The 24987-nt window shown below is 36.6% G+C and overlaps 1 protein-coding gene across 3 annotated transcripts in view; it reads right to left on the minus strand.

Annotated features, from left to right (window-relative positions):
* Window positions 1–24987, minus strand: part of Opa1 (Opa1 mitochondrial dynamin like GTPase) — a 712584-nt gene that overhangs the window by 170776 nt on the left and 516821 nt on the right. For all 3 annotated transcript variants that reach the window (XM_090408405.1, XM_090408403.1, XM_090408406.1), the window contains 2 exons: window positions 22107–22179; window positions 8985–9140 (listed from right to left, as the gene is read on the minus strand). In XM_090408405.1, coding sequence (XP_090264531.1) covers window positions 8985–9140; window positions 22107–22179 — 229 coding nt within the window. The remainder of the gene's footprint in view (window positions 1–8984; window positions 9141–22106; window positions 22180–24987) is intronic.

A 24987-nucleotide genomic window follows, 5' to 3' on the forward strand; every position in this document is an offset into this window, starting at 1 on the left:
ATTGGCTTTTTCTGCAGGTGATGATGCAATAAAACCACCTGGCTATGACAGGGATAGGAATAGTGTTGGACAAAAGTTAAGACCAATTGCCTTGACATGTGACCAAAAGACTCGGCTACTTTTTGGACAGACTGCAAGTTCTCTGATTTTTGCTCTTTCAAACTCTGTTTTTGGAAGCATTAATAGTTTTCTTGCAGCTATTTTGGGTTTGAATATAAGCACTAAAGGAGGATGGAATTCTTGATGTGAGCCAGTTGTGGTATGCTTCATTTTTTTATTTGAATGGCCTTGGCACATCTTTTGGAGAACCAGGGCTTAGGGGATGGCAGTTCAGAGTAGTGTGGGGAATCTATGTTTCCATGCCAGTAAGGATTATTTTAGTGATACATTTAATGCATACATTGGGGTTAGAAGGTCGAATAGTCCAACCATGGGAATGAAACATAGAAGTCTCACTTGGCCCTCTTATAATGCCCAACTACTCTTGTATGGAAGTGGCTGTGTAAGTATTGTTGCATGGGGGAGGAGATGATCACTAGATTGTAGTCAGAATTACTTAGGGAGTCCAATACATTCATTATTTATTTGGAAAGGTTCATTGGTGAGGAAGAGATCTTAGACGTTTGGGTTATCTGGTATTCTGGTTGGCATGTGAATAATTTGTGTAAGGTCATTGGTGATGGCAAATGTTTCAGCATCCCTGCCTGCTGGATCTGTACAACTGGAGGAGGAAGGTCCTCCTAAAATCTTCTAGGAGGATGATTTTACTGTTAGGGAAGTGGTATTACAGAAAATCAATTTTTAAGGTGAGGAAATTAAAGAGCTCAGAGTGGTTGGTGGCATTAGGAGAGGGATAGAGACAGCAAATGAATCTGACTGGGTGGGGAAGAGAGATTTTCAGCCAAAGAATGTCAAAGTTGAACGATTCTACGTTGGATGCTCTCTGACAAGGTATGTCCGAGAGACAATACTTGATAGTTCCTATAATACTCCTGAAGGTAATATCAATCAGCTTATTCACACAGTTGATGCGAGTAGTTCTCTCCGAATATAAATGGAGAGTGTAAACAAGTAAGGATATGAATGGACAATCATAAAATGCATTTTATAATAGAAATGACTCCAAATTTTACTATACATCTTAAATATCAAATTTCATAAAATTCCTTTGAGCCAGAGAGGAATTATTAACTTAATCAGGTAGTTCATGGACATTTTTTTATTAACACTAACTATTACTCTGACATGTTTTGCTATCTATATGACTGACAATATCTTCAGAAAGTTATTTTATGTAACCAAGTAACCATTGGATTGAACTCTTGTATATTTACTTAAATGCTCGGTGTAAAAACAATCTCATTATGAAGATATAACATAAATGGTGCAGCTGACAGGATTTTAAAATAACAGGAACAGTTGACATGATTAATATTAACAGAACTTTCTCAAGATGTTTACAAATGCCTCTGTAAAAGAATCAATAGAAATCCATAAAGACCTTTCCTCCTGACATTGCACATCTCTTCCATCACTGCTTTCAATCCCCATTCTTTACTTGGATATGAAAATTTTACCACCAAAAATATTGTCTGGCAATAGGCTCATGTTTAGCACTTCCTGTTGGCAATTCATGGAAAAATATGAGAAATAATCTATAGCAAAGGTGACCTTACAACAGATGATTGGTGGAGATATGTCGATGAAATTTTTATTATATAGAAACATACCAGACAGACCTTGAAGGCTTGAATACTCACTATCTGAAAATCGAATTCACATTAGAAATAGAAAATAGTATCTAGGAATAGTAATTTTCTGTCCTTATCAACAAAAATGATCACTTGAGGATTATCATTAGAAGTTTACAGAAAACAAATCCACACAGGCAGATATCTACATGCAAGCTCATTCCAATTCCATCACCCTCAACAAAAATTAGGTATTATCAAAACCTTAAAAAAATAGCTTTAAATATACTCAAAAATGATGAAATTAAAAGAAAAGAACTAAATAGTACTAAAAAATTGTTATTTTCTGATGAACAATCCCATGATAACCCAAAAATTAATTACAAAGGCACAGTATCCTTCCCAGACACTGGAAATACGAGGGACGTCCAGAAAGTAAGTTCCAATGGGCTGTCAGAGAAACAAAAATATACTTACAAAAAACTTTATTGGAAATTAAAGCAAACATCTTCACTACTTTTCTATATAATTTCCACCATTGTTCAGGCAGTTATCATAACGAGGCACCAAGAGTTGCATACCTTCGTCGTAAAGGTTGCTACATGTGACGCAAACCACGTATTGACTGCTTCTTTGACCGCATTGTCATTTTGAAACCGCCAGCCACCAAGGAAAGATTTCATATGTTTAAACAGGTGAAAGTCGCTTGGTGCAAGGTCAGGACTATATGGGGGATGATGGAATTGATAGCAGCCGAAGGTGACAAGATGTTGTGTTACGCCGGTCGTGTGTGGGTAGGGATTATCATGAATCAAAACAATGCCCATGGAAAGCATGCCAGGGGCATCGTTTATTCTGGATCGCATGACGCAGTTTCTTAAGGGTTTGGCAGTACATACTTGCATTGATTGTGGAACCTTGACCCAAGAAGTCTACCAGCAAAATTTTTTGTCTGTCCCAAAACACAGAGCACATGATTTTCCCGAGTGGAAACAGTTGTCTTCAATTTCGTCTTGACAGGTGATGAGGTGTGCCTCCACGCCATGGATTGTTGTTTGGATTCAGGTGTTGCATGCGACACCCAAGTCTCATCCCCAGTGACAGGTCTGCTCAGGAAAGTATCACCATCCTCATGGTAGCGTGTCAAGAATTCCAATGCACTGTCTAGCCGATTCACTTTTTGTTGTTCTGTAAGCAACTTTGGCACCCAGCGTGCATGCAATTTCTGATAATTCAGTTTCTCTGACACAATTTCATGACATGAACGCAAAACTTCTGGAAATTGCAGTGAGAGTGACGTCATAATAAATCTCCTATTCTATCGAGGCTTCTCTTCAACTGAATGCACCAAATCGTCAGTCACTAAAGATGGTCACCCACTCCGTTCATCAACGTGCACACCTGTCCTTCCTTCATTAAAAAGTCTTACCCATCTTCGTACCATTGAATCATTCATTGTGTATTCTCCATAAACCTCAATAATTTGCAGATGAATTTCAGCTGCTTTAATATTTCTCACATTCAAGAAACGGATAACTGACCTAATTTCACATGCAGTGGGCGATTCGATTTTCTTAGACATTATAAACAAACACCAAGAAGTATATGCACTGCGAGAATGTCTGAAAATGGCACCAACGGCTTGGTAAGGAATAAAAAAAACTCAGCACGCATGCACACCATTGCGATCGCAGCATTGCAGTGAAAATATTTAAAAATGGAACTTACTTTCTGGACGTCTTTCGTACATCAAGAAAAATAGCCCAGGTATTAAAACAGTCAACATCAGAACAGCCTTCAAACCAATTAAAACCTTACAAAGTTTCTTGTGTTCTCCTAAAGACAATGCCCTTTTCATAAACATTCTAGAGTACACAAGATTCTATGTTCTTGTGGAAAGGTATATGTAGGGCAAACTGGGAGATATTTTGAAATCCGTAAGAAAAAGAACATGTAAGTGATGATGGAAGAAAAAAAAAAAGGCAGTTAAAAGGCAGACTTGCAGTACACATCCTCAAGAACGTGACATGGTAAATTGGCAAGTCTCCTCCATGCCATACTTCAACAGATTGTTTAATGAGTCTGCCGAGGTCATTTGTTAAAAATGCATACTAAATAGAAACCAAGGACAAAGACAATGCTCTTTTTTATCCTTCATGATGTTTGGAAGTCATTAATTAATGGGTAACATTCAAGAAGTCGGATATGCCAGCAATCACATACACAGTTTACACAACAACACAGAGATTGAAGATAATATGCCTTATGATACAAATGATTAACTATCATTCGAGTCTTTTTCAATTTATAGAAATAAAGACTGACTAAATAAACACACGTAATAACCACAGTGATAAGTTTAAATAAGTAAATATTTCATCCTAAGTATCTTAGGAAATGTCAGTACAGTTAATTCAAACAATACCAGGAATAACATAAAGTTGGGGTGCATGATTACAATGGAATCCCAATATGTGTGCAGTAGCGTGTTATAGAATTAAATTAAAATACATCTGGAGGGGGAAAAAAAAAGATTGCACTAAAATAAGATAACATATATAAAAATTATTTTACACAATTTTGTATGACAATTTCCCATACTTTAGGGATAGCAAGAATGTCATTACGGTTTAGATTCGGTCTGTGAAGTAGGGCTTCAGCACTTTCTATATATAAACGTTCACATTTATATAAAGATCTATGTAGAAGTTTGGTCTTTTCCCAATGGATCCTATGGTTTCGGTTTTCAACTGCACATTGTGCGAGGCCAGATTTCTGCGGTTTGATAAGATGGATATGGTCTTGATGTTCTGAAAGGCGTTTATGAACAGATCTACCTATCTGTCAATAGTAAGACAATTTACAGGAGCATGGAACCTCGTACACACCAGGTAGCATCAGAGGTGAAAGTTTGTCTTTAGGGGAAGGTAACAAGTTATAGATCTTTTTTTTTCTTCTCCAGATATATTTTTTCCACAGACCAAATCTAAAAGTAATGATGTTCTTGCTATTCCTAAAGTATGGGAAATCGTCATACAAAATTATGTAAAATAATTTTTATATATGTTATCTTATTTTAATGCAATCTTTTTTTTTCCCCTCCAGATATATTTTAATTTAATTCTATAACACTCTACTGCACGCATATTGGGATTCCATTGTAATCATGCACCCTAACTGTATGTTATTCCTAGTATTGTTTGAATTAACTGTACTGACAATGTCCTAATGTCCTAAGATACTTAAGATGAAATATTTACTTATTAAAACTTATCACTGTGGTTATTACGTACATTTGTTTAGTCATGAATTCTCACAGGTTTCATTGTACAATAAAGTCTTATTCCTTCACGGGGAACTGACAGCACAGAAGATGGACGTACTAGGCAAACTTCAATTGAAACAGGGTAAGCTACGTGCCCAAATATCTTTTTTAAAAAAGTGCAGATGCGATAAACTCATTCCAACATTTGCTAAACTAAACGCAGTTATCAAATCACTAGGTGCTCATAAAATCTACCAGAAAGCAAGCCATTCCTTACTGCTGAATCAGTTACGAGTTTCTAAACATGAATTGGCAACAAATAATTTAAAAATTACAGAATTAGAAGCAGAATTGTCAAATACGTTAAATCAAGAATTGCCATAAGTGATTATTAGTGTCTCAAAGCATTTGATAAAAGTAACATTAATTTGTTAAATCGATCTAAGAAAAATACCAACAAATTACCGACCGAAAAATGACATGTTGTCAACTTATCTAGCCATCCACTAACAGAAGATGAATTAAAAGTTCTAGCAAGAGGTCATAAGTTTGCCATTTCACTTAAATGCTTTCCATATTTAGATTTTATACACAACATTGAAAGAAACATTGACCATCTTTCCAGTATTGAAGCCAACAGACTTTTGTTTCGGAATAGCCAAAATAATCTATGATGCCAAACCTTCGGACTTAAATATCCCACCATCAGAGTTGACAGCTCTTACCTCCTTAAAACATAATAAAAACATAATCATCACCAGAGCTGACAACGGAAATACCACTGTAGTTCTAAATACTAATTCATATGACCGTAAAATGAATTTACTACTCCGAGATCGAAATATTTATGCCAAACTTGATTATGATTCTACAAAAAGACAGCTCAAGAAACTGAACAAGTTACTCGATGAAACCACTTCCTTAGATGAAGAAACCATAAAAAAACTCAGGACATACCATGCTAGGCCTCCTAGAAAATACCATTTACCTAAGCTTCACAAGAATAACATTCCACTCAGACCAGTCATAGATTCTATTAGCAGCCCAACTTACAAGTTATCAAGATTTTTATCTAATCTTCTCTGCCCTCACATAGGCCACTCGGCCTCATCAATTAAAAATTCCATAGAGTTTAATGCAAAAATAAAAGACAATCAACTGTTGGAAACTGACATGCAAATTAGCTTCGACATTGTCTCCCTCTTCACTAATATTCCCCATAAAGAAACGGCAGACTTGTTAATGCAAAAATTTCCATCTGATATTGTTGAATTATTCAAATTTGTTATTATGTCCGGTTTCTTCACTTGGAAAGAAAAAATTTACAAGTGAAGAAACAAACTATCAACAAACTTACCAAACCTGTTTCTAGAATATCTTGAAGAAAAAATTTTCATGTTTAAACCCAAACCAAAAATTTGGCTACGATATGTTGATGATGTCTTTGCTCTCTGGGGTCATTCCGAACAAGAACTACACCTGTTTTTATATAAAATAAGCCTTCTTCATTCCTACATGAAATTTACGCTAGAAAAAGAATCTCCACATGATATCTCCTTTTTGGATTTACACATTCAAAGAAAAGATGATGGTTCCATCTCCACTTCTGTCTATCGCAAGCCAACATTTTCAGGTAGCTACATTCACAATTCTTCTGCTCATCTTCTTCTTCTTCTGCAGTTTTTCCCACTTAAGTAAGGTCGCTGTTTGTGGTGAGTCTCCTCCACAACTTCTTCCTGTCTTGGGCTGTAGCCACATCCAAGTTCTTCATCCTCAAATCCTCCTCCACCATCTCTTCTTTGGCCGTCTGCGCTTCCTCCTACCCTGCACATCCATCTGCATGACCTTTCTTCCCATATACTCTTCCTCCCTCCTCATCACATAACCAAACCATCTTAATTTTGCCTCCTGTATCTTTGCTCCTAAATTTGTAACTTTCACCGTTCCCCTTACATAGTCATTTCTCAGACGATCCTTTCTGGTCACACTGCACATCCACCTAAGCATTCTCATCTCCGCTACCTCCATCCTGCTGATGTTATTTTTCCTCAGGGCCACAGTTTCCATAGCATACGTCATAGCTGGTCTCACTACTTAGATTGTGCCTTTTAGATTGATCAGCACCCTCTTATTGCATAGCACTCCAGCCATCTCTCTCCAGTTCCTTCATCCAGATTGTATCCTGCATCCTACTTCCTTCTCAGCTTCACCATCCTCTTTTATTGTTGAACCTAATTATCTAAAGTTACTGACCTTCCTAATGACATTTCCTTCCAGCTCCAGATCTGTCTCCTGGCTGACATCCACTTTGCAACACATATACTCTGTCTTACTTCTGCTCAGTCTCATACCTCTCTCTTCCAGTACTTTCCTCCAACTTTCCAGTTTAGCTGCCACTTCTTTTCTTGAATACCTCTCTTCATACCTCTCTCTTCCAGTACTTTCCTCCAACTTTCCAGTTTAGCTGCCACTTCTTTTCTTGAATCTGCACACAACATAGTCCAAGGCATGTCTTCTCTCACTTCCTCATCATCCATCTCAAAAAATTTGGCATCAATAAATCATTAGTAACCAGAACATACAGATTCTGCTCCCCTGAGGAATCTCTAAACCAAGAATTGGAAATAATCAAAAATACAGCTATACTAAATGGATACAATCTTAAAACAACTCAAAAAATCATCAGTCACTTCCCCACACATCAACCTAGACAAGAACAAGCCCATAGGATTCCCATTCCTTATGGTCAAAGGCATCTCCAAACGTCTTTCAAAAATTATGAAGAAATACAAATTTGCTATTACCTACAAACCAATCAACCAGATCTATAACTTGTTACCTTCGCCTAAAGATGCTACCTGGCATGTACGAGGTTCCATGCTCCTGTAAATTGTCGTACTATGGACAGACAGGTAGATCTGTTCATAAACGTTTCAGAACATCAAGACTATATCCGTCTTATCAAACTGCAGAAATTTGGCCTTGCACAACATGAAGTTGAAAACCCAAACCATAGGATCCATTGGGAAAAGACCAAACTCCTATATAGATCTTTATATAAACGTGAACGTTTTAAAGAAAGTGCTGAAGCCCTACTTCACAGACCAAATCTAAACCGTAATGACATTCTTGCTATTCCTAAAGTATGGGAAATTGTCTTACAAAATTGTGTAAAATAATTTTTATATATGTTATCCTATTTTAATGTAATCTTTTTTTTTCCCCCTCCAGATATATTTTAATTTAATTCTATAATATGCTACTGCACGCACATTGGGATTCCATTATAATCATGCACCCTAACTGTATGTTATTCCTAGTATTGTTTGAATTAACTGTACTGACGATATCCTAAGATACTTAGGATGAAATATTTACTTATTAAAACTCATCACCGTGGTTATTACGTGTGTTTGTTTAGTCGTGAATTCTCCACAGGTTTCATTGTACAATAAAGAAATAAAGACTATTGAGAAGAGTTTGATTTTTTTTTGTTAATTTTGTGCTTAATAACTCTTTGAAGATGCTATCAGCCATACAGAAACATTTGTTAATAAAAAAATTTATGAGTTAAAGATATATGGGTTATTTATAAAATTATAAATCATATTGTTATTTGGTAAATAAACACAATTCAATCATGAAAAAAATTCTAGTCTTCATTCTAAATTCGAAAGTACCTTAAATTCTGTCTACCCTGAATAGATTTATAGCTAGCTATATGTGAATTTGGGATGCTTTACCCCTACATATGGTTTACCAGAAACAACAATTCAGATGGCTTAACCAATTTTTTGGAAGGATTTTCATTTTTAGTACCATTTAGCTGGTATCCAATAAAAACTTGCACATAGACAAAAAAAATGAGGTTAATAAGTATTTATGCATTTCATAAAAATATATTTATTGAGCTTTTTTTTTTTTTTCAATTTCTTTCCTTGTTATAACTGATTATAACGTTCCTGAAACACTTAAACAGAGAGGTTCAGTGGAAAATAAATAAATAAATAAATAAACTAATTGCATACCAACATGTCAGAAGCTTTGTCTTCCCAACGATGCTGTTGAATTGCTTCTTCTGTTACAGCAATTTTCAAATTATCAAAAATATCGTCATGATCTGTAGAATGTTTTTCTTTTTCTATGAACTTTCGAAATTCATATTGTAAGGTTTCCCATCCTACCTATTGAAATAATTAAAATACATATAAATGAGTTAAAAGGAAAAAACAAAGAAAAGAAAAGTGACAATGTAAATCTAATTTAAATTACATTGATGTAATGTAATTTTTTTTTAACCACTTGCTATAATGTGTTAACTTGTATTATAAAACATGAATACCGAGTGTATCATTGAAACACCACTAAAATAACATACATATGAAATTTAAGGTCGTTGATAATCTCATCTATGGCTGGTTGAGTAGTTAAATGAATTTATTGAGGAAAACAGTCAAGAAAGCTTCAATCTTGCATTGAATATCAATAAAAATATAATAATAAATATCCAATTTTATTTCATGTCTGTATAGTCCTGCCTTAAAGAGGATAGCAAACGGTGGTAAATATTTGTCTGCTTTTTTAATAATATTCAATGTCCAATAGCTATCTTTGCTCTTTCCTTCAACAATTATGATTTACATGCTCAAAGAGTTCATGAATTATGAGAAATATAGAGCTTTCAATTATGAGCTGCTGTGGTCTTTGAAATTTCTTTCTGGTCTCTGATGAAATTCAGAAGTTCAAAGGGGTGTAAATTTAGACAGTGAAACCTTAATCAAATGTCAAAGAATATACAGATCCTTGGGTTGAGTTTCTGTTTAAAGTAATGCAATACCAAAGAAACTCATGATTTTTAACTGCATCAGCTCTTCACTTTTTCAAAACTTCTAATTTTTTTTTTTTTTACATGTCTCTTAGCCACAAAAGGTTGTAAATTAGTACTTGTGGATGGGTCAAGGATTTTTTTTTTTTGCTTATTCTGATCAAGAGATATACTAACCATGCAGCCAAACCTCAATGGAAACTGTTTCTCAATCCAGATGATGAATTAACACTAAAATTCTAAATTTAGCCCACTAGAAAAAAAAAAAGTTGAAAAACATAACGGGGCGCAATAAACAAACGAGTACTTTTCAGCTCATAAGAAATAAAAGCACTGAATCTTATAGATGTTCTGTATTTGATCTCTGTATTTCATAACAAAACTGCAAAAGTTACCTCCAATACATATACATTTCTAATTTTTATGGAAATATGATTGTTTATACTAGGAACAACACTTTTACTGTTTTATAAGATTTGAAAATATTAAAGAGTTATCTAATATCTGGAAATTCAATCTCATCACCAAAAATACCCAAATCTGCCTGAACAAAACAACAGAGGCAGTCTTGTGTTCTTTGGCATTAAAAAGGTGCCAACTGGGAGGACCTTTATGACTACCATTCCCTTTTCCAATGGTCTCCGACTAGCTTCACTTCTTCTGATCCAAACACCTGCCCAGACCAAATAACAGAAATCATCCTCACAAGAATGAAAGCTTGCATCCTCTATTACACCAAAAATTCTCAGCCAGCATCCAAGCCTTGGTTCTCAAAGAAATGTGCCAATGATATAAAAGAAAAAAAAAAAAACCTTTGCTTACCACAATTGATTCAAGAACAAAACTCCACCTGCCCTCTTTGCAAATACTACAACTCGCAAAAGTTGCAAAAGAATCATCAATAAGTCCAAGTCAGACTTTGAAAGAGTCGAATGCTGCAAGCATGCCTCCTGTCCAAATGGCAGTCGCTCTTTCTGATCCCTTGCCAAGGACTATGGTGCAACTTCTGCCCACCTCAGGTTTCCACTACTCTCATATCCAGATGATACGGTAGTCACCTCAACAAAAAACAAGACCAACATTACTGTTGCATCACTGTTCTTTTCCAATTCCTGCATTGATGACCTGGACAAAGTTCCCTCCACTTCACAAAGAACAGCTCCATTCATGTCTCCAATAGTCTACCAACAAAAAGAAATCCACAGAATCCTTAATAACCAGAACACAAATGAGACATCTAGTCCTGATTGTACCCCACCTATTGTGTTAAAAAATTGTGCCCCAGAACTAACACCTATCCTGATCAACTGGCACCTACCGAATAACATGGAAACAGCTCCGCATCTAGCCCATCCCAAAGAAAGGTGATAAAAGTCAACCAACGAACTATTGTCCAACTGCTCTCACATCTATAATAAGCCAAAAGGCTATTTTACCGGCAACATAAGTTAAGTTAAAGGGAGATGGTAAATCCCTTTTTATTTTATAGCTGGGTACGAAACTCGGATCAAAATCCATCGAATAGAGTTTCGTGCCGGAAAAACTTTCGGCAAGCCCAAGTGTAAGTAATCACTTGGGTAGTACAACACCAGGGCAACTCCATTCAAAGGTGGAGCAAGATCCATCACTAATCTTAATATTCTCTCATAATGTAAAACACAACTCCTAAGAGATGTATATATACTGTTTTACATTATGAGAAGAAAACACTACCCAGACCGGTTTCAACCTTTTTTGAGGTCTCATCAGTGAGTAGGTAGACCTGGAATATCAAGGTTTTAAGTGAACCGAACTTACATATACCTCTACTATAGAATTGCTGAACTGGTGTACTCCTATATTGTTATTACTACGATAATTAGCCAAAAGGCTATTTTACCGGCGACATAAGTTAAGGATTAAAGGGAGATGGTAAATCTCGTTTTATTTTAAGCCGGGTACAAAACTCAGATCGAAATCCATTGAATCAATAGAGTTTCAAGCCAAAAAAACTATCGGCGAGCCCAAGTGTAAGTAATGAAACTCTATGGATTCGATGGATTTCGATCCAAGTTTCGTACCCGGCTATAAAATAAAACGGGATTTAACATCTCCCTTTAACTTTGCTCTCACATCTGTTCTCTCAAAAATTATGGAGAGGGTCATCAACAACCAACTCTTGACCCATCTAGAGACATACCAACTAATCAGTAACCAGCAGTATGGTTTCTGCCACTCGCGATTTACAGCTGATCTTGCTTTCACCACTCATATATTGACTCGGGCCATGGAGAAATTTGGAGAAACTCACGTGGTTGCCCTCAACATTTCAAAGGCATTTGATCGGGTTTGGCAAAGAGGTGTACTCACCAAACTGCTATCCTATGGTCTGAGTTCTCACTCAGCAACTGGATGACCAACTTTCTCATTGGTTGCTCACTATGTGTCATGATGGACGGTTGCTCTCTTCAGATTTCCCCACCAATGCAGAAGTACACTAGGGTTCTGTTCTTTCACCAACTTGCATATAAATGACCTGCTCTTACAGATCATCAACTTCTTTCACTCTCCTCTAAAATTATTAAAACAAGAGCCAATGCTAGCCAACACCCTTTTACAGTCCATCTCAAAACTCATCAAACCAACTCCACTGCCTCCTCCTTCAACCCATCTATTTCTGTCCTTTGGAACAGTATCCCACACTCTGCCCCCCCCTAAAGATTACAACCCTCAGCTGTTCAAACAAAACATGCAGATTCCTCCATTACTCGATTCCTCTTACCCACACATGGTACTAATTTGCTATACGCCTGCTGGCCTTTTCATGTGTGGATCAGATATAAGAAATAAAAATAAAAGAAATAAATAAATGAAATAAAAACTTGTCAAGCTGTATTTAGATATGGGTTCCGATATCCAAATATGGCTTGACATTAATTCATATTGATATGAATCACCATGCTTCAATCAGTACTAAGATATGCACGACAAGATCACATTCTGAATACTGTCATTCTTGAAGAATGCCAGCAAAAACTTCTAATAGAAACAATTCAGAATAGTCAGCTGAAATGGTTGGAACACCAACTTGGACATCCAACCTCATCTATGATCAGTGCTTTCTACAGACCAACTAATGGACACAGAGAAAGGCTAAGAAAACATTTTTGGCAATACATAAGTAAATTTCTTTTTTAAATGAGACTCATGAACTATCTAATATTTATTAGCTGGCACATAAAAAAGCAACTTGGCTCATGTTCAGTTAAAGAATATCTCCATGAATTATTATATGCATATTTCTGAATATATTTCCCTATTGATACTAAAATAAATAATGATGATGATAAAGTGATTAAGAAATATATTTAACATTTAGTTAAAAAAAATCTATTTTGTTTATATATTACTAGAAATTATATTCTTATTTTAATCCATTAACACCAAGCATGTGGAAATAAAAGTTTGCAGGTGAAGAATCTTCATGACTAAGCTACATGTAATATGGAGGCTATTTATTTTAAGTTAAATAACTTCAAATATTAATTTTTGTGGCAATTTTGCCTATTTTTGTTTAGGAGCACCTCTTTTATGATGTCATTGGAATCCCCGAACATCCTACAAAGGAATATGTTCCTTCGTAGGATGTTCCTGGTTGTCTTCTGACTGAGCGGCATACGGCAAATGGCAATAATCATTTGTATTATTGCTGAAGTATGACTAAAAGGAAGTGAGGGTTGGAAATATAGAGATAGAAAGATTTGCATGTAAGACAAAAGGTATGTGGATTTTATATCCAGATTTTAAGGGAGGAAGGAGAAAAAGAAATATTCGGGGGAAAGGAGAAGGATAGAATATGATAAAACAAGATTAGGGGGTGGGATCATTATATTCTATCCTTCTCCTTTCCCTAAATTTCTATCTTTCATCTTTCATATTCTTCCCTTCAAACCTGGGTTTTAAATCCACATACCTTTTGTCTTACCTGCAATTCTCCCACATCTAACCTCCTGCTAACTATACTCTTGCTCAGTTTCCAAGAGTGACCCGTAGTTCTCCCACCACCAGACATGTTCTGAAAGGTTTGTTTCTTCCATTATTTTAATGGCAAAAGAGTGCTCCTTTTTTTTACAATGTATGACCCAAAGGCTCTTTACCCAAATACTAGGGCATTACTGAAGTGTTATAAAACTAATATATGAAGAGAAGAATAAATTAGGAGAAAATTTGGACATACCTTTTTTGGATGTTGTTTTTTGTCTCCTTATCCTGGCGATGTGGCTATAAATAGTGATCGCTTCCAATTTCAAATCCTCTGTACACTCTGGTGTCCTGCACCAGGGAGAAAACATCACTATCAACAATAACATAGTCAATGAGGCTTTTCTTATTCCTTGCCTCTTCTCTTCATGTGAATTTGTAGATAATTTTTATGTTGGAACATGATGTTAGTGATAACCAGTCCATGTCCTGAGCAGAAATCCAACAAATATTTGCCATTATTATTAGCTTTGCTCTTTTCTCCAAATTTTCCAAATATATTTTTGTAAGTCTGGCAATCATTTCCTACTCTGCTATTTAGATCCACAACAAGGACCAACTTTTCCTTTTTCATTGTTTCAGTTGCTTTCTCTAAAGCATCAAAAAATTCCTGCACTTCTATCTCAGTAGAACCTTCTGTGGGACCATAGGCATAAATAAGTCTCATTGTTCAATTTTCCATTTTGATATTTGCCCATATCACTCTACTTGAGACTGCCTGCCATTCAAGAAGATTAGCCTCGTATTTAGTGCTGAATACCATGGCTACTCCTTCTTTTCCTTGATTGTCATTTCCTGAATATAACATTTTACATTTATTGCTCAGAAAGATCTCACCAGTTCTTGTCTTTTTTGTTTCAGTCACCACTATTATGTCGATCTGGTACTTACTTAATTCTTCAGCTAGCTCCATTTCTTTGCCATTCAGGCTTCTTATGTTGATAGTACCGATCTTTAACTCTGGTGATGTTGAGTTGGGGTGTTTTTTCAGATTTGTTCCAGTAGCTGACTTTTCGCTGTTCACCCTGGTTTCCTGGTGAAAACAACTCAAATAGAGATCTTTGTTCCCATGATTTCTCCACTATCTGTCGTAAAGTGAAGATCTGATCTTGACAGCCTCTATTTGGCATGAATCCAGCTTGTTCTTCGCCAAGCTTTTCTTCTACAATTCTTTTCAATCATTTCTCAAGTATACTTTCATATATCTTACCAGGAACACTCAGTAGGGAAATACCTCTGTAATTCTCACATTCAGTTTTATTTCCCTTTTTATATATGGGTACTATGAGAGCTCTACTGCCATCGGGAATTCGTCCCTCTGTCCAGGCATTCTGAATTATACAGTGCAACCACTGCAAGACTTTTATACCACCATACTTCAGCATTTCTGGTCGGATATCATCTACTCCTGTTGCCTTTCCACATTTTAAGCTTTTGATGGCTTTTTCTACTTCAAGTATCGATATGTATTCCTGACTGTTTGCCTGTTGAGTGTTTTTTACCACTGTGCTATCACTACTTGTTTCATTTAGCAATTTCACGAAGTAATTACTCCATACTTCAAGGATATCTTTTTCTCCCGTTTTCATGTCACCTTTACCATCTCTAACCCTTTTTACAGTACTCTTTCCTCCATTTAGCTTCTTCAACAACCTCCAAAATATTTTGCCACCTTCTTGATATTTATTTTCTATGTTCTTGCCAAAGTCCTCCCATGCCTTTTGTTTAGCTTTCTTACATTTGTCTCTGTATTCTCTAAGAATACAAGCTGACTTATTTGCCAGGAACTTTTGATATGCTTTCTTCTTTTCCTTCACTGCCTTTTTAATTTCCTGTATCCATCATGGAGTTCTGATTTTTCTATCCTTGCAGACAACCTCACCACATGCCTCTCTAGCTGAATCAATCAAGGTTTTCTTTAAGGCTTGCCATTGAATCTCTAAAATTTGGTTTTGTGTTCTCAAACTTTTTCATTTTTTCTTCAATAATCTTTCTGTATTTTAGTCTACAGTTCACATCTGAGATCTGCTCAACTTTTATTCACTTTAAAACTTTCTTACATGTTATTCTTTTCAATATGAAATTTAATTTTATACTGCTGAAGACTAAATAGTGATCGCTTCCAATTTCAAATCCTCTGTTCACTCTGGTGTCTTGCACCAGGGAGAAAACATCATTATCAACAATAACATAGTCAATGAGACTATTCTTATTCCTTGCCTCTTATCTTCATGTGAATTTGTGCACATTTTTATGTTGGAACATGGTGTTAGTAATAACCAGTCCATGTCCTGAGCAGAAATCCAACAGATATTTGGCATTATTATTAGTTTTGCTCTTTTCTCCAAATTTTCCCAAAATATTTTTGTATGTCTGACAATCATTTCCTACTCTGCTATTTAGATCTCCAACAAGGACCAACTTTTCTTTTTCATTGTGTCAGATGCTTTCTCTAAATCCTCAAAAAATTCTTCCACTTCTACCTTAGTAGAACCTTCTGTGGGCCCATAGGCACAAATTGTCTCTTTGTCCAGTTCCCCATTCTGATTTTAGCCCACATCAGTCTACTTGAGACTGCCTGCCATTCAAGAAGAGCAGTCTCGTATTTAGTACTGAAGACTATGGCTACTCCTTCTTTTCCTTGATTGTCATTGCCTGAATATAATATTTTGTATTTATTGCTCAGAAAGATCTCACCAGTTTTTGTCTTTTTTGTTTCAGTGTCCCCTAGTATGTCGATCTGGTACTTATCTAATTCCTCAGCTAGCTCCATTTCTTTGCCATTCAGGCTTCTTATGTTGATAGTACCGATCTTTAACTCTGGTGATGTTGAATTGGGGTGTGTTTTCAGATTTTAACCAATCTCTGTAAGCCACAAATCTTCAACCTGTTCTCATAAGATTCGTTCCATAGACAGGATACCATCTCACATGCCTCTGGATTCTCTCTACCTCCTCACCATCCCAAGAAACGTAGAAGACCAGATCTGCAAGCTGTATTCAAGATGGGGTCTAATGAAGCCCCCCCCCCCCCCAAATCCCAGGAGTACAGTTCCATCAATGTGGTACACATATGGAAATCTTTTCATCTCAAAATGCATTACCTTACACTTTGGAACATTAAACTGACATCCATTCTCCTTTGCCCAGACTGCCCGTCTATCCAAATCATCCTCAAAATTTTAACACCATCTGTATTAACTATTGCTCTACCCAATTTTGAATCATCGGCAAACAACTGAATAGTTCCTCTTAAATCCTTTCCTTTATTGTTGATGAACAAATTAAATACTAGTGGTAGCCAAGAACAGAGCCCTGTGGCACATCACTAGTCAGAGATATTCTACCGGACTCTACTCCTAAATGAACTACTCTCTGATATCTCTCCACCAAGTTTATCTCTATCCTTATAGATATAAACTTGGTGGAGAGATATCCCTATATGCTGCAATTTATTGATTAGAATTCCATGTGGTATCCTGTCAACAGCTTTTGCAAAATCTAGTAATATCACTGTAAACTCATTATCTTCATCCAACTCAGGGGAGGGGGGGGGTTTAACATGGTTTTGTGAATGGTAGTCACTCCTGAGTAACTTGCTCACATTTTATAATTTTTCTGTCAAACCATTCCTGTATTTTGCTCTTTTTCAGTACCTTGATTATGACTCCTGATCAGTCAGTAATTTGCTACATCATCTTAGAGCCTCCTTTATGAAACTCCATTTCATAAAGGAGGCTCCCCTTCGGACTAACCCAGAGCCGCGACTTAGCTTATGTGGTATAAGGCACTTCCAATTCCATAGCACCTTCTTGAAAAAGTTGACCTGATATATCATCTAATCCCAAAGTTCTGTAATGATAATAATAATATAATTATTATTCAGGCCTAAATGGAGTCAAAGCCTCATTGTGGGAGGATCTTCCTATGAAACACAAAGTCTATCATACCACTCCTTGAACTCTCTGACCATTCTTGCTCTCTCACCACTCTATCAGGCAATGCATTCCATGGTCCAACCACCCTCCATACAAAGAAACGACTCCTCACCCTCTTGCTAACAGCTTCCTTTTGCAACTTCTACGGATGGCACCCTTGTCATCGCTCCTTCCTACTGTTCCACCAAGAGAAAGAACTCTCCAGTGTCTACCCTGTAACTACCTCCCAACAGTTTAAAAGTCTCAATCATATTACCTATCCTTCTTCCATCTAACAAATTCTGCAGTCCACATTCCCTCAGCCGATCCTCATAACCAACATTGTGTAGTCCTGAAACCATCTTTGTTATCTGCCTCTGTACCCTTTCCACAGTTAATTTATCTCTTTCAAATCCTGGGGACCAAATTTGAGAACAATAGTCTAAATAATAAATTTAGTTTAATCCTTTATCCAAGTGTGAGCAAACAAAGTTTGCGCCTGAAAGTATCTTCAGGACTGGGTAAGGAAGTACAACACTAGGCAACTCGTTGCAAAGGTGGGGCAAGCTAACATCACTCCTATCTCAGAATCTTCCATAATGCAAAACACATCTCCTTGCGGATATGTATAATGTTATGCATTAAGGGAAGGGCCACTACCCAGACTAGTTTCGACCGTTATTGAGGTCTCTTCAGTGGGAGCTTGGTCCCACTTCAGAGTGAGGTCTCTTCAGTTGTACCTTACCCCAGTCCTGAAGATACTTTCAGGTGCAAAGTTTGTTTGCTCACTAGTCTGGATAGTGGCCCTTCCCTTAATGCATAACATTATACATATCCACAAGGAGATGTGTTTTGCATTATGGGAGATACTAAGATAGGAGTGATGTTAGCTTGCTCCACCTTTGCAACGAGTTTCCCGGTGTTGTACTACCTTACCCCAGTCCTGAAGATACTTTCAGGTGCAAACTTTTGTTTGTTCACACTTGGATAAAGGATTAAACTAACTTTATTATAGTCTAACCAAGTGAAAAATAAACTTTCCATAGTCTAAATGTGGTCTGATCAGGGTCCTACACAATGGAGTGATAACTCTTATCTCTGCAGGTCAGCATCCTTCTTAGTATTGCAGTAATCCTCTGGGTTACCTTCACCACCTTTGCAATATGTTCCATAAATTTCAGTTTTCTATCAATTATCACCCCCAGATCTCTTATCTCCCTTACATCCTCCAGTACAGCTCCTCCAATCGACTATGCAGCGTTCCATCCATGTATTCCAAACTTCAAGACTTTACATTTTGCTGCATCCACTACCTATCAACACTCAGTGAATAACTTATGTTGCATAATTTTTATCGTATCAGCAATATTGCTACATACAAACAAATAACAACAGAGGTGTCAAATATGTTTTGCACCTCCAGTTCATTTACCTCAGTTTCCATATTAGCCTTTGCTTCTCTTGTTACTGCAATGTCTCCACCTGGATGATATACTCTTGCAAAGAGTTCACTTAGTAATTCTACTATTTTGCCTAATTCAGTTACCCCCCTACCATCGGCATTCGTTAAAATTATTCTTTCTTTACTTGCAACATACTGAAAGAACTCTTCGGGATTATCTTCTGCCTTTCTTATCTCTGCTAATGTGCCTACTGGTCACTTTTCTCCTTGAATTCCTTTCACAAATTTTGCTTTTTTTGTAGCTTCAGCTTAATGATGGTATTCATCCATTTAACCCTACTTGATTTATTCTCCTAATTCTAGGTATGCAGTTGGATACTGCTTCTCTCAAACACTCCTTTACCACCTCCCATGCACTATCAACACTCACTCAATAACTTATGTTGCTTAATAAGGCCAAAAGGTTGAATAAGGTAGGTGTAAAATGGATGAATGTGGAAGTCAAACATGAAATCTGGAAAAAGAAGGTACTTTGGAGGAAGTACAAGATGAATAATGGTGATAATCAGTCACATGAAGAGTATAAAGAACAAGTCAGGAGAGTGACTAACATTAGTAAGGAAAACAAAAGTAGAGTATGAGCAGAAATTGGCAAATCAGACAAAGAAAAACCCTTGAGAGTTCTTAGATATGTGGCAAGTAGAAGGAAGAATGATCATGGTAAGATAAAGTTAAAGGATGAAAGTGGTAGAATGGTAACTGCTGCAGAAGACATTGTTGAGATATTCAGTGATCAATTTATAAGGGTATTTCATCCTGATCAGGGTGGAATCATGAGTGAGTGAGCAAGAGATATTTGAGGAAATAAACTTGAAGTCGATAAGGCAATTTATTTATTTATTCGTAAGGAGTTTCCTCCCCTTTTCTCCCCCATCCCTACTGGGGCGAGTTGAGCCCCCTCATGGGTGGTTAAGTATTATGGCTGTAGATCGTGTGTTTTCACGGGGCCGGTTTGCCTGCTTATAGGATGAAAAATGTCAGATAAACTGGTGGAAAAAACCCTACTGCCCACACCCAAGACCAGCTAACTTGGCTATGGCTGAGGAAGATCCTCAAATTTCTCACGTCTTCGACGGAAATCAAACCTGGGACACTCTTTCCCCAGTCACATGGTTGTGAAGTGCATAGCCACTAGGCTAACTGCACGGACAATAAGGCAATAAGATTTGATGACATCACCACACATCTTAAGGGAATTGGCAGTAGCATTAGCATGCCTGTTTAATAAGAGTCTTACAACAGCATAAGTTCCAAGGGAGTGGAAGGAGGGTAAAATTGTTCCACTGCATAAAGGTGGTGATAAGGCTATAGCTTCAAATTATAGACCAGTCTGTATATCTGGAGTTGTGGTGAGGATACTGGAGAGATTAGTGAGAAGTAGGATACAGAAATGGGTTGATAACAACAGTATTCTCTGTGGTTATCAGCATGGGTTTGTTAAGGGAAGATCATGTTTCACTAACTTACTTATGTACTATAACAGGGTGACAAATACCTTGGACAGGGGGAGATGCATATACAGTGGTGCACTTAGATTTTGCAAAGACTTTTGATAGATTGCCACACGATAAGCTCCTAAATAAATTGAAACAGATGGGATTAGATAACAGACTTCTGAGTCGGATCAGTGACTGGCTGTCAGATAGGTAACAGAAAGTTGTATATGGGGGTGCAGTATCCCAAAAAAGAAAGATGACTAGTGGTGTGCCACAGGGGTTAGTTTGGGGCCATTGTTGTTCAATTTGTATGTTAACGATATTGGGTTGGGTTTAACTGGTGATATCCAGCTGTTTTCAGATGATGCAAAACTGGGGCAATCAATGCAGAGTCAAGCGGATGTTATTGCCTTACAAGAGGACTTGAATAGATTGCGTGATTGGGCAGGTAAGCGGAACTCTCAGTTCAGTGTTGCAAAGTGCAAGGTTTTGAGATTTGGTAAGCAACAATGGGATGCAAAGTACACACTTGGTGGGAAAACTTTAACGGAAGTAGAAGAGATGAGAGATCTAGGAGTGATGGCGCACAAGGACCTGAAATTCACGGGCCACATTGCACAAGTTGTAAAGACATCACATTGGATAATAGCAATGATCTGGAGGACCCCGACATGCAAGAAATAGATGGGTTATGATTACATTGTATAAGGCCTTGATCAGGCCTCATATGGATTATTGTACTCAGATTTGGTCGCCAGGTTTTCATGGTGACAAAGATATATTGGAAGGGATCCAGAGAAGATTAGTCAGTGGTCTTTCAAATGTGGAGTATGAGGACAGATTGAGAGAATGTAAGTTGTAGAGCCTTGTGAATAGGAGGGGGAGGGGATATGATTGAGATATACAAGCTAGACAGGGGTTGCTATTGGGTCGACATAAAAGAAATTTTTCATAGAATGGGAGAAGGGAGTAGAACAAGGGGCCATCACTGGAAGGTGTGAACAGAGGAGTGAGGAGTAGGTTCTTTGCATGGAGGGTGGTTGGTGATTGGAATGTATTGCCTGAGTGTGTGTGTGTTGTGGATGTAGACACATTGAATCAGTTTAAGGCACGGTTGGATGAGCACTGTGTGCAATAGTATGACCTCCCACAATGAGTCGCTGACTCCATGGAGGTCGAATGTTAATAATAATAATAATAATTTTTATCGTATTAGCAGTATTGCTAGATACAAACAAATAACAAATCTGTGAGATCAGTTTAGTTACAGATTCTTGATAAGTCTTGGCATTGTGTTTTGTTAGATAAATTATTAATATAATAATACAATCCTCAAAAATTCCCACAACTTGGGGGGGGGGGACTCAGAAAAGATAAATAACTACAAACAAAGTACAACTACAAGTCTAATTTCATTAATTTTATTTCAAGTTGAAAAAAAATCTTACTTTATGCCAATAAAATAACAAAAACGTATTTGAAAAACCTTACTTCAACAGATTTATTAGGCAAGGTCCTGTCAGCCCAGTGCTTTAGTTTTATGTCAACAGTAGTATTGAAAGTTCTGAAAGAAGTGATATTAAACAGATTACCACTGATATAAAGAAATTTCAAGAAATTATTAAAATGGACTTATTTTAAAAAATGCTAACACTATCTTCACTTGCATTTTGTTATTGTGCTGAAATTTTTTCATATGTAAAACAAATTTTTCGACTTATAATAACACATATTAACACAGTAATGTGGATTGGATATAATTTCCATATACTCTACTATACATGCCACATAATGGAAAAGCTTTTGTGGAAATTCTCAACTCAATTTTAGTACACTAATGTACTACTATACTCCTTCAGAAAAGTTACAATAAATATGATGACCAAAAAAGATTGCTTACACTCGAGCAAACTGTAATGGAACCAATAAACATACATGCATTATATCATATCATATTAGAAAGGTACTGTTAAACATCAATATCTGAAGTCTGTGTACCTCAGATTTTTCATAAACAAGGACTGTTCCTTGTGTTTTATTACACTGACTGAGAGCATGTAACATTTTGGAAACTGCTTTAGACAGTGTCATTTATACAAGGTATTTCTGTTTGTTGCCACAAGTACTTTGTTAAAAGCAGTTTCCAAAATGTTACACAAAGTACTTCATGTTACAGTTTAACTGTTTACTCACCATAGCTATCAGACACCACATCTATGGTTAACATTATATGGCAAAATATATAACGATACTGAAAAAAACATACAAATGAATAGTAAAATTCTTATAAATTTTATACACTTGATATAAAACTAATTTAAAATAAAATATATGTAGTTAAATAAATAAGCATATATTTTTTATTATAATAAGAATTATATTCCTGTTTTAATCCTTTATCCAAGCGTACATCTTTACTGAAGTATCTGATAAGGTATAGCACACCTCTTTTAGACATGTATAATACTATGTATTATGAGAAAGGTAATCTTTATCCAAGCGTACATCTTAACTGAAGTATCTGATTAGGTATAGCACACCTCTTTTAGACATGTATAATACTATGCATTATGAGAAAGGTCACTATCCAGACTAGTTTCAACCTTAACTGTGGTCTCATCGGTGAGAGCTGAACCCAAGAAGAAACTGAATTTAAATCAATTCAAAAATCATATATTTTCTCTATTCAAGTAACAAAATGATGTATCACCATACTGGTCTGGGTAGTGATGTTCCATAAAGCACAACAATTTTTATTACAGGATACTAAGGCAAGTGATAAACTATAATTTACTTTGTAACCTAGTAAAAAAGCTTTCTACAAGTTTTGTAAAAAGTTTTGTGGCACAAGGGCCAGATTTAATTGTTGTGGTCCCCAAGCAATAACTTTTAAGAGATCCTTTAAGGGGTAAATTTTAAGTCATCTATACTGAGGTGGAAGCCTTAAGCTGTAGCTTATCTAGTTCATGGATAAATCTGGATCTACATGGGACAGAGCAAGATCAACTTCATTCATAAGAAACCTGCTCAGACTACACTGCCAGAGTTTAAATTCAAACATAATCTGCTCCAGTTTATTGTTTGTCTCTCTGTTCTATAATGCTTTTTTTGCTACGGGAATATTATCTTTTGTTTATTGATATGAATGTAACTTGTGCAGGGGATAGACAGACACTAATGATGGTATATGAAGGAACTAGTTAACCTTGCTGCAGTGTCTGCAGCCACATTTACCATCATCTCAAGGTGGCTTGGGACTGAATACAAGTGGATGTCCAAGAAAATCTTCCAAATCTGATGGAAGAGATGCCTGATCCAAGACAGTACTTGTGTTATACTAGACTTTTGAAGTCTATGAAGAACCTAAAAAAAAAGTTGGTGTAAATAATGTAACTTTGGTAACATTTCATCTTTATATAATGTAGTGAAAGTTCTGTGGCATGCACCTTAGCATTATAATTGCTACATTATAACTGCAATTAGTTGGTCTGTCTGGGAAGACCCCCCCCCTCTAAACTGATGCTAAACCATCTAAATCTTTACAAAATCAGAGCATTTTCCTCTGTTTAAAGAGCTCCCTAATTTGCACAAGAGACTGCATGATGGAACACAGCTGCACTCAGACAGTACTGTGCTTAGAAGCACTCGTACAATATTATGTGTAGTAATGTCTATTAGGTTCTTTCGTGCACAGTCTAAAGGGGCATATGACAGTCTACAACACACCATAACATTTAATTGTACAGGATGTTTCACTCATAGAAGGCCCCAAGTTATCATTTATTATAGACATAATATAGAAAGAAGACGGTTGCAACTACAGGAGTACCGACATGGATAGAGACATGTTTAAATGCAACATGGCTCCAGTATGCATCACATGTGTGGTGCCCCACTGCACCTGCTATAGGAACTATTGCTAACTTCCAATGTTGAGTTCCCCACACCCTGATAAGCTTGGTTCGGGGGCCTGTCTTGGTGTGGAAAACATGTACACGATTGAGCAGAAAGTGTTCTTGGTCAAATCATGTTAGACTACTGGTTCATTCCAGTTTACATGCTTGAATTTCAGAAAACAGTTTAATATTGCAGCACTATCAAAAAAGTGTGATAGAGAAGATGGTGAAAACGCTGGAGACGGGCACGTTGGTGAACGTCCACGGGACTGACTGTCCCTGACTAAGGAAACAGTGCAGGGTGTGCATAACAGGTTGCTTAACTCAACAAGAAAGTCCTTGCAATGACTGTCCTAAGAAATTGGCTTGTCACCTTCAACATGCCACAGAGCAGCATAAAAAGGGAGCATTCGCCCATATTGAGTATCCGTTGTGCAAAAACTGCAGGAGCCCAATTTCGTAAAAAGGGTGTTATA

The sequence above is a fragment of the Typopeltis vanoorti genome, chromosome 18 (assembly GCF_054136105.1).
Source record: "Typopeltis vanoorti isolate ZY-2024b chromosome 18, IOZ_Tvanoo_1.0, whole genome shotgun sequence".
Lineage (NCBI taxonomy): Eukaryota > Metazoa > Arthropoda > Arachnida > Uropygi > Thelyphonidae > Typopeltis > Typopeltis vanoorti.